This window comes from Arachis duranensis, chromosome 7, assembly GCF_000817695.3.
Source record: "Arachis duranensis cultivar V14167 chromosome 7, aradu.V14167.gnm2.J7QH, whole genome shotgun sequence".
Lineage (NCBI taxonomy): Eukaryota > Viridiplantae > Streptophyta > Magnoliopsida > Fabales > Fabaceae > Arachis > Arachis duranensis.
In genome coordinates, this window is record NC_029778.3 from 14813582 (window position 1) to 14825048 (window position 11467).

Below are 11467 nucleotides of genomic sequence, written 5' to 3' on the forward strand. Positions count from 1 at the left end.
TTATGGCTGAGATGTCTCTTTCTTCTTCTACAAGATCCAGCTCGGCTGTTCGAGCTTGCAAGTTGTTCAATTGATCATAAAGCTCGGCCCTTAACGTTGGGACACTGACCTCTACTGGGATCAGTGCTTCTGCACCATATACCAGCTTGAAAGGAGTTTTTCCTGTAGCTGATTGTATGCTGGTATTGTAGCTCCATAGGATTTCTGGGATGAGGTCGGCCCACTCTCCCTTTGCTTCGCCGAGCTTTTTCTTTAATCCATGCAAGATAATTTTGTTAGCTGATTCGACTTGCCTGTTGGTTTGCGGGTGCTCGACTGAACTGAAATGATGTTTAATGTTAAAGTTTGTTAAGAAGGCAATGAGTTTATGGTCCGTAAATTGTCTCCTGTTATCCGAGATTATCTCTCTTGGGATACCGTATCTAAATATAATGTTTTTCCATAAAAAAGATCGCACTTTCTCTGCCGTTATATGTGCTAGTGGTTGTGCTTCTATCCACTTAGAGAAATAGTCTATTGATACTAAGAGGAACTTTACCTAGCCTGGCGCTTTCGAAAAAGGTCCGAGGATATCCAATCCCCACCTATCGAAAGGCCAGCTTACTTCTATGGTGTGGAGCTCCTCGGCCGGGGTCTCTGAGAGGGTGGCGTGTTTTTGACAATTATCACATGCCTTGACCTTCGAGATGCAGTCCCTTTTTATCGTCGGCCAATAATATCCTGTTCGCAGAATCTTTGCCGCCAATGCTCGGCCGCCGATGTGGTTGCCACAGACCCCTTCGTGCGTTTCTGCCATGACGTTCTCGGCCTCCTCCTTGCTGATGCATTTGAGGAGTGGTTGGGAGTGTCCTCGTCTATACAGGGTATTTCCAAGTACTGTAGCTTGTTGAGTGTTAGTTGTGACAGGGCCGGCGTGCTTTCTGCCTGCCTTGTTGTAGCTAATTTGGATAACACGTCGGCTCTGGTGTTTTGTTCTCGATTTACATGAATAATATCAAATTTACTGAACTTTGAGATGAGATCCTTCGTTATGAGCCAATACTTCTCTAACAAATGATCTTTTACCTGGTATTCGCCCTTGATTTGATGTACTATAAGTGATGAGTCACAGTAGACTATTATTTGAGGTATTCCGAGTTGCTGGGCGAGCTTCAATCCTGCTAGCAGAGCTTCATATTCTGTTTGGTTGTTACTTGCATTGAAGCGGAATTGTAGTGATTGTTCGGCTATCACTTTCTCTCCCTCTTTTAGGAGTACCCCAGCTACGCTCCCTTCTCTGTTTGATGCTCCATCCACATGTATACTCCAATTTGCTACTGTGTGTTGTGTCTCGTTAGTCATCTCCGACACGAAGTCGACGAGTATTTGTGACTTCAGAGCCTTTCTCGACTTGTATTGAATGTCGAACTTGGATAGTTCGATTGACCACTTTGTTAATCGTCCGGCAAGCTCGGGTCTGGTTAGTATCTCCCTTAGTGGTTGGTCTGTTCGTACTATGATTGTGTGGCTTTGAAAGTAATGTCGCAGCCTTCTTGCCGTTGTGACTAGTGCCAGCGCTAGCTGTTCTATCTTCGGATACCTTGTTTCTGTTGGCTGTAATACCTTGCTAATGAAGTATACGGGTTTTTGCTTTTTTTCTGTTTCCATCACTAGGACCGAGCTTATGGCATGGTTAGATACTGATAAATACAAATACAACGGTTTACCTGCCTCTGGTCTCTGGAGTATTAGAGGTGATGTTAAGAGCTGTTTGAGTTCTGTGAAGGAAATTTCACATTCATCCGTCCATGTGAATTTCTTGCCCTTAGAGAATGTTTGGAAGAAATGATAAGATCGGTTGGCTACTGAAACGTGATAGGGCGGCTATTCTGCCTGCTAATTGTTAGACTTCTTTTACCGTTTTTGGGGCTTGCCATGGTCAGCACTGCATTACATTTCACTGGGTTGGCATCTATACCTCGTGAGGTTAGCATGAAGCCAAGAAATTTCCCTCCTTGGACTCCAAAAGCACATTTGTCCGAATTGAGCCTCATGTTATATGCTCGAAGTTGGTTGAAAACTTCTACCAAGTCCTCACAGTGTGACCCTTGTGTAGGCATTTTTGCTACCATATCATCCACATAGACTTCCATATTCCGGCCTATTTGTTGTTGGAATACCTTGTCCATTAGTCTTTGATATGTCGCACCTGCATTCTTTAAGCCAAAAGGCATTACCTTATAACAAAAATTTTCATGTTCTGTTATGAAAGCCGTTTTGCTTTGGTCTTCTGGATGCATCAAAATCTGGTTATAACCAGAGTATGCATCCATAAAACTCAAGGCTTTGAAACCAGAAGCGTTATCAACTAACTTATCAATGCAAGGTAATGGATATGCATCTTTAGGGCAAGCTTTGTTTAGATTTGTAAAATCGACGCACATGCGCCATTTACCTAAACTTTTCCTTACCATTACCACGTTTGATAGCCATGTGGTGAAGTGGATTTCTCTGATGAAACCTGCGTTAAGGAGCTTCTTGGTCTCTTCAAGTGCTGCTTGCTTTTTCTCTTCTCCGATGTTTCTTTTCTTTTGCGCCACTGGTTGGATTGTTTTGTCGATTGCTAATCTGTGGCAGATGACTTCCGGGCTTATTCCCGGCATGTCGTCTGGTGTCCATGCGAACATGTCGGCGTTCTGGCACAGTATGTGTATAAGTCTTGTTCGTTCGTTCCCTTCCAGTGCTTCTCCGATGTATGTGTATTGCATTTCATCGGCTGTTAGTGTTAATCAGTGAAGATTGTCCATTGGCCGAGGTCTTTCTCCGAGGTCTTCTCTCGGGTCGAGATTGGCTAGCGTCGTGGTGTGGGCCGAGCTATGTATGGCTTAGACCTGGGGCCAAGCTGTCTCCCTCGTATGGGCTTACTTTAGGCAGGCATTGTAGCACTGCCGAGCTTCTTGATGGTCGGCGTACACTGTAGCTATCTTTTTTCCTGCACTGGAAACTTGACATACAGGTGTAATGTGGACACCACCATTCTAAATATATTCAAGGCGGGTCTCCCAATTATAATATTATAAGGGCTATAACAGTCTACTATTAGGTATTGAATATCAATGGACTTCGACATAGGGATCTCTCCCATTGTGGTCCTTAGCCATATATGTCCCATGATGGGGACTCTCTCTCTGGAGAACCCAATTAGCTCTCCCGAGGAGGGCTGTATCAGTTTTTCTGATAATTTCATCTTTTTAAAGGTAGAATAAAATAAAACATCAGCACTACTACCTGGGTCCAGCAATGTTTTCCTTACCAACAGCTCTCCGACCTGGATGGAAATTACCACGGGGTCGTCGAGGTTAGGGCTTGCCGATCTGAAGTCTGCTTGGTTGAAGGATATAGTGACGTCTGGGTCTTTGTCATTCTTTGACTGTAGGGTTCCCTCGATTGCCAGCATCGCCCTGTAGCTTCGCTTTCTGGCCGAGCTTGTTTCACCTCCACCTGCAAACCCTCCCGATATGTGGCTAATGATTCCTCTTGGTGGGTCAGGAGTTATCTGCTCTTTTTTGTTATTGTCTGTCACCGTTTGTTTGTTCTCTTCCCTGTCTGAGTTTCCTCTTCTGGCTTTCCGACTCTCGACATATTTGTCCAAAAGGCCTTGGCGCGCCAGTATTTCTAGGAGGTCCTTTGCGACAATGTAGTCGTCCGTGGTGTGGCTGAACTTCTGGTGGAAAGCACAATGCTTGCCCTTATCCACGAACCTTTGATCCTGGTAGCTCCCTACTCGAGCTGGTGGCTTTATGATTTTGGCGTTGAGAATTTCTTTGATGATGTTTTCTCTCTTGGTATTGAATCTGGTATATGTGTTGTATTTCGGTGTGAGCTTGGAAGGCTTCTTAGTATCCCTGTTACCTGGTGATCTGAAAGTTCTTTCTTCATCTCTCCGATGTGGTTGTTTGTCCGATTTTTGGGCCTCACGGAGTTCTTCGATCTCTATTTGACCTGCCGCCCTTTCCCGGAATTCTTCTAGTGTTTTTGGTTTTGTTATAGCAATGGTCTCCCAGAATTTGCCAGGTCTGAGGCCAGCCTTGAGGGCATGCAAGTGGACAGCTGGATCCAGGTCTTAGATCTCCATAATGGTCTCAGCAAACCTGGTCATGTAGTCCTTCAAGCTCTCGTGCTGCCCTTGTTTGATGGTGCCGAGATAATCTGATCCATGTACATATATCCTTGACGCAGCAAATTAATCAATAAATGACCTGGCTAGATCCTCAAAGGAGGAAATTGAACCTGCAGACAGCTTAGAAAACCATAGTAATGCAGCACCATCGAGGTAAGTAGAAAATGCCCGGCAGAGGACGGGCTCATTGTTAGGACTGTTGAAGAACATCATGGATTGGAACTTCTTCACGTGGGCTCGGGGATCTCCGAACCCCTTATATGGTTCAAGCGCGGAGGGTAGTGCAAAGTTCTTTGGCATCTAGTAATTTGTGATCTCCTCGGAGAAGGGGTTGTCGAGGGTGAGCTTCTCCTTTGGCGGGGTGATGTTTAAGGGATCTGTGGTGCCTTGGGCCGAGCTTTTGGAGCTTTCTCCATTATTTTGCATAGATAGCTCGGCTATCCTTCGCACTTCTGCCTAAAGTTCGGTGATTCGAGCCAGGAGCTCAGCTTGTGTGAGTTGCAGACTTTCCTTGTCAGCCATGTTCGAGGATTGGGAATCCTGCAAAATAGAGTAGAAGGCTAAACGAAGGAAAAAGTGGGGTTAGATGTATTCGGCCCACGGTGGGCGCCAAGTGTTTCGTCCTGGCTATGGGGTGGCCTAGCTTTAGCTACTCCGAGCAAGCGGCTGTCGGAGAGGAAGAGCTATATGTCGGCATGAATCGAACACCGCGGCGGGAATACTTGCAAAAGATACTCCGACGCTCAAGTCAATAAGGATCTTAAGTAAACTAGTCAAAATAAGGAATAGAAGACTGAGAGTGAGAGAAATTGACTCTTGGCCGAGGATACTAACTCGGCTTTATAGGAGTTATTTTGCCGTTTATTGTGGATAAGTCCTAGTTTGTAGGTTGGCTATGATATTTCTGTTTTAGGTTTGTTGAGCACGTTTCTTATTTTCGAATGGGTGAGGCCGAGCTTATCTACCTGCATGCCGAGCTTATCTGCCTGCGTGCCGAGCTTATCGTGCAGCTGGCGTGAGGCCGATCTTAGCTGCTCACGTGCCGAGTTTTTCGGGCGGCCGAGGATAAGGATGACATATCAGTGGTATTGGCCAAAATAGTAAATTTGAGGGTAAAAAAAGCGAAGATAGGGAGAAAATTACAATGAGTAAAAAAAGCCAATCCAAAATAGAAAAAAATCTACTATGTATTTTACTTTCACTTGATGTTGCTAAATGGCTTGTCATCTAATATTCTATTAAAACCAGTTCTGAAAACCGGTTCAGACCAGCCGGTCGAACCGGTTGAACCATGAACTACTACAAAAAATGAATCGAACAAATGCTAAAATCGCTAATTTCAAAAACCGCAATTGAACCGTCGAACCGGCCGAGAACCAGTCGATCGAACCAAACCATGATTCGGCCGGTTTTTTGAATAAGGAACAAAACACCGTCGTTTCTATATGCTGCACACTAACAGCCCTAACCAAATTCCATCGTCCAGACTCCAGCATCGAATCCAGATCCAGAACGGCTTCTACCTCAGTGCCTCTCTCACGCTAAGTTCAGGGCTCCTCTCATCGAGCTCCTGGTTGTCTGTCCAACCACCACCTACTACCGCCATCGTCGGAACTTCGAACAGCCACCGCATGCTCCCTTACTTCCCCTCCATCTCACCGCAGCCCTCGCAACCTTGCTTCCCTTCCATCGCGCAGCCACCATGCGAGCGTGGAAGCCTCCGTCGCGCAAGTTCCCCACTTCTCCTCCTCCTCCTCATTCAAATACAGGTATACAGCCCCCCACCCCTAAAACACAAACCCTAGGTTACTCCCCCACCGCCGCAAGGGTCTCACTCAACGCCGCCTCTGATGCGCTCAGACACCATCGTGTCTTTGTCCGGTCGTCTGTGGCTCTGCGCTTCTTCCTCATTCAACAATTGGTGCTGCTTCCTCGACCTCACGAAGGAAATGGCTTCATTTTTTAAAAATTTTCATTCTCTGTTTTTTTTTTAATCTTTGCTCAGAACATTGATTCAATGATTTGTTTGAGATTCTGCCTGAACATTGATTTTTTTGGATTCTATTAGTGCTACTCAGATTGTTAGCTCTGCTCCTGTGATGTATTATTATGTTTTTTGGATTAAATCATTGAATAATTAATTGATTTAGCTCATTTAATCTTTGTTAGAATTAAGCTGATTTACTTCACTGCTTAATCTTATTAACCTTGCATTACTTATCAAGTTCCTTGCTGCTTCAATTTAAAGGGATTGTGAATTTTGGTTTAAGCTGTGATTGAAGTTTCCTTCGTTGGGGTGTTCTTCACTTTCCCAGTGAAGCTTTGCCTTTGATTCTTTGAGCATACACGTTCAAATTATTGTTCTCAGCAATACTGATTCTTACATATTTCTTTCTTTGTTGCTGTGTTTTAAATGTTCCTATAAGTGTTGTGTTGTTGCTGTGTTTTAAATGTTCCTTTAATTCTTTATTATGTTGTTGTTGTGTTGCCTTTCTTTTTCTTGAATGTTTGTATTGATTTGCTGTCCGAGGACCTGCATGCTGACTTGCATTCTTGCATTATTGGATTGAAGCTTTCCATGTTAACTTTTGTTGCATACAAAATGAATGTGGTTTGATAATTTCTAATTGATATAACTTATTGTGGGATGAGTTAGAGATTACTTTGAAGGTGTTGGGAAGGAAAGGAGGTTAAGCAATTGGAGAGCTAGAAATTACTTTTTTTTCTTCATACAGTGCTAGCCTTTTTTTTTCTATTAATCGTTGTGCTGAACTTATTAAAATTGGTTTGAAAACTCTGTTAATTTATCTTGTTAAAATTATGTTTGAAATTTTTGTTAATCTTAGTTAAATATAGTTGATTTTTGTTAATCTTGATGTACTTTTTTATATTTTATTTATTATTTTATTATAAAACAGTTATTTCGGTTGAATCACGGTTGAATCGATTGAACTAATAAACCAGTGAACCAGTAAATAAAACGGTTCGATGACCGATTCGATTTTCAGAACCTTGATTAAAACGTTTGTGTTTACGAAAGGAATTTTTTTTCAAGTAAAAGACAAAACAAAAATATTTTAAATCATGGAAATATAAAATAATTTAATATTTGTCAAAAATTGAATTAAGTTAGTAAAATTATATAGGTATCCAAATAAAAATATTTATTAAATCATTTTAATAATTTTAACAAATTAATTTAATTTCAATAAGTATAAAATTAATTTATACTTTTTATGAATTAAAATATCTATTATATAAACTTTTATTAATTATAGTGGAGTGCTTTTTTGTACAATGTGATACATGCATCTATCTTTGATGATAAATTATTATTTTAATAAATTTTTTAAGAATTTATATTTTAATTTATAAAAACAATAAATTTATTTATATTTTTATGATTAAAATTATTTTTTTTACTTAAATAAAAATCATTGTGTTATAATACTCCATAATAGAATCATGCGTATAATAATAACAAATTTGAAATTCATGTATGAATTGGGCATGTTGTCTCTTCACCAACCCACAACAGATAGGATATTGGTTGAAGTTATACTGAATTAAACCCAAAAACAAAAAAGAAAAATTATAGGTAGACAATAAAAATATTAAACAATATGAACAATAGATATATCGGATGTTTATTTCAGTAGGTGTAAAGAACTACGGATGGTTATTTTAATATTAAATTTAGATGGTTAATTTAATTAAAATTATAGTGTGTTTTTATTTGATTGGTGATTATTCATGTTGTTCAAAATGATCATTGTTTACCTAACAATTCCTAAACTAAAAACCCCAAACAAATATGATCCATAAATGTAATACACGAAGCACACACAGTAGAAGGCAATCTAATACAATAACTACATCCAACACAAGAAAATTAAAACATTGTCACGCTTATACCAAGAAAATTAAATCCAGCAAATATACTTAGGCAAGACATTGTAATTCTTTTACTTGAATGGCAAAAATTTTAAAAACAAATTGAAAAAAGTTTTAAAAATTAACCTTTTACTTGATTTTTTGTATGTGTTTTTTCAATCATACAAAAAATTGAATCAAATATATAAATTATTTGCTATTTATAAAAGAACTGTGTATTCTTTTAAACTGAGATTATCATTAGAGCCAATATAAAAGTTTTTTAAAGAATATTTTTATTAAAAATTAAATTTTTTAGGAGACAAAATAATAATTTATTCTCGATGATAACTGATAATACTTATAATGCCTATATCTAAGCTCATTTCTACAAGTCTTTTATCATATTATTTATGGATATAGATATAGGTATTATTGTTAAGTTGTTATTTTTTTCAATAATAGTGTAGTTAGCGATTTTTTTACCAAATAGCAGTTGAGTTAAGCCTATTTTATCATTATTAAGGTTTCAGCTTTTTTTTAGACTGTAGTTTTCTGCTCTTATAATTCAGAAAAATTATCACATATTCCATTCTACTAGCATGAAATATTATGTTCTTTTATACTATCCAGTTTTTATTATGTATTTGTCTTGTAGTGAAGAATTTAAAGACAATTTTATCTCTCGAAGCAAAACTAAAATGACTCATTTATCAATAGTTGAGTTTCTAAATTCCTGGCTTGGCTAGCAATAGGGCGTGAACCACTATTTATTTCATTGAGAATTAAATCTTTATGTCATCCTTAAAATACACACCATTAGAAACATATCCTAGCATTTATTAACAAATTATTCAATTTTTTAGTAAAAAATTATAAATATATTTACCAGCTACCTTGGTAAAAATAATATTATATAAAATAAGCAAATAATATATATCAAAATAAAATTTATTTTTCAAATATTAACATTACAATTAAAATATTTAGCTCTTCTTGCTAATTTTTTTTAAATCAATTTTTTAACTTTTAATTTATCTTTTGAAAAACTTAAAAATACAACTCTAACAACATTCTCATTCAAATTTTTTAAAATACTTGTTGAACATCTAATTTTCTAAAAACAAAAATTCGTACAAAAAATATATATCCAATAAATTTAAAGACAAAAGAAAGAATATTTATTTTTTTAATGACTTCGCTAAGTCTAATCCATGAATTTTGAATGATTTCAATCGATATATTTTTAATTTTAGTTTTTACAAAAAAAAATTAGTTTGTAATATAAATATTTAAATTTAGTATCTAATAATATTAGATTTTTCTTATTCTGTTGTCCTATGTGTCCAAAGAAAATACATTTGACTGTTTTAATATTAAAAAATTATAATTACAAAATTATCGTAAATCAAAAGTCATTATATATACGTTCTTTTTTATAATTTATATATAGATAATAATATTATTATTCATAAATTTTATTACTCTATCATAATTTATTAAGAATATTATACTATGTTTTAATACGTAAATTGTGGTAAGATAATTGTTTTACAAAAACACAAATCACACGATATGTAAATCCCTCTAAATTAGTAAATAATTAGTCGATAAAATAAATTTTAATAAGCAAAATTAAAAATGAAAATCTTATATTAAAATAAAATAAAACTCTTTAAAACGAGAATTTTAACACTAATTTCAAAAAATTTAGCCTAAAATTGGGTCGGACGAACCAAACCGGTCAAACCGAGTTCGTAGACCCAACCGGAACCATCACTTAAATGAGCTTCAGCTCATTACTTTTCCTTTCATTCCTCATTTCCGTTCCAACATCCATGGGAGGAGGAAGGTGAAGAACACAGCCCTAACCCTCACTCATATAATCAATCCATCATAACTTCTTCATCCGATCTTTGATCACCGCACCGTTTGTGGCTATGCATCCAGCGCGTCGAACTCTATGATTTTATTGGATCAATTTCATAGGTAAGTCTCACCTCTCATCTCAGCCTCTCAGTCTCTTGAAATTTCGAAATTTTGGGACTTTCGTTATTGAAATTCGACGTCTTGATGTTTAGGCTCATCAAATTAACTCGAGGAATTTGTGAGTCTTTGCTCAATCAAGACATATATAAGGTGAGGATTCTCAAAATCTGTAAATTCTAGTTTGTATGAGTTTAAGTATTGAATTTGGATGTGATATATGTGAATTAGGCTTGTATATGTGTATGTTGAAGTTGACTGAGTACTTTGGAGGTTTGGTGGAGTTTTGGAGGCCTTGCCTTGGAGATTTTGAGCTTTGAGGGTTGTTTTTGGTGCCTTGGTGGTGTTTCGGGTTATAGGCAAAAATCGGCCAAAGTATGGTTTAGGTTTCTCATGTTTAACATATAATATTCTGAGAAAACTTAGAGTAGAGAACTATAGGATAGGTTAAAATAGTTGAATATATTGAATGATTAGTTTCTATGATGTTGACTGATAATTCAAGTTAAGCTTGTGTTGATGAATATGGTCATGATGGGAATATGATGCTTTCTTGGTGTTTGGATATAGTTGAGAAGTTGATGATATGGATTATATATACATGTGTGTTAGTATAATGATGTTAATGTTGATGGAAGTGGAAACTAAGGATGTGATTTGGTAAAAGAATGAAGTTAAAGAGTTTGTGATTTGATAAATAAGTAGTAGACTTGTATTGAAATGCTATGATATGTATTTGTGCTGATTATTTAGATAAGAAGTGGGTATGGTACTTGGTGTTAATGAAATTGAGGTTTGGGTTTGTAAAAAATTAGTTTTTGACCAAATTTTAATGAGCCATAACTTAGTTTCTGAACTCCCAAATGGTTTCAAACTTGTTTTGTATAAAAATTAGGTCCGTGAAGTTTATGCTGTTTGAAGAACGGATGAAAAATGTTTTAAGACGAAAAAGTTATGCGCGTCGAAAGTTTGAGATTTAAAATGGAAAATCTGCAGATTTCAGACTTGGTAAAATTTTTTGAAAAACGTACGTCCACGCGTACGCGTGACATGAAACTTTTGGCTAGCATAACCCTCATTCGCATATGGTAGCTACTGCCTCTTGCACATGCGTGCGCGAACGAGCCTATGCGTATGCGTAATGAGCTAAGTTTGCACGCCCACGCGTACGCGTGGCCGACGCGTGCGCATGACTTGGGATTTATGCGTATGCAAGATCCTCATGTGCAACCATGCGCTACTGCCTGGTGCATATGCGTACGCGTAATCAGGGAATGCGTACGCATCTTGGCCTAAATGCATACCCACGCGTACGCGTGGCTCTTGTTTTCTGCAAAACTGGATCTTGTGTTTTTAAATCAAATTTTAGATTTTTAAACCTCTATTCTCATCCTTTTAGTTGTAAAATATAATACTAAGCCTAATAGTTAGTTGAAGCTGGAAAATTAA

At 37.4% G+C, this 11467-nt stretch overlaps 1 protein-coding gene across 1 annotated transcript; it reads right to left on the bottom strand.

Annotated features, from left to right (window-relative positions):
* Nucleotides 1–2959: 2959 nt before the first annotated feature.
* LOC107457953 (uncharacterized) lies at nucleotides 2960–4459 on the bottom strand. Its single transcript, XM_016076152.1, has 3 exons — nucleotides 4270–4459; nucleotides 4131–4188; nucleotides 2960–4055 (listed from the first exon to the last, which is right to left on the bottom strand). The coding sequence occupies exons 1-3, from the start codon at nucleotides 4457–4459 to the stop codon at nucleotides 2960–2962; spliced, it is 1344 nt and encodes a 447-aa protein (XP_015931638.1).
* Between the last annotated feature and the right edge of the window lie 7008 nt (nucleotides 4460–11467).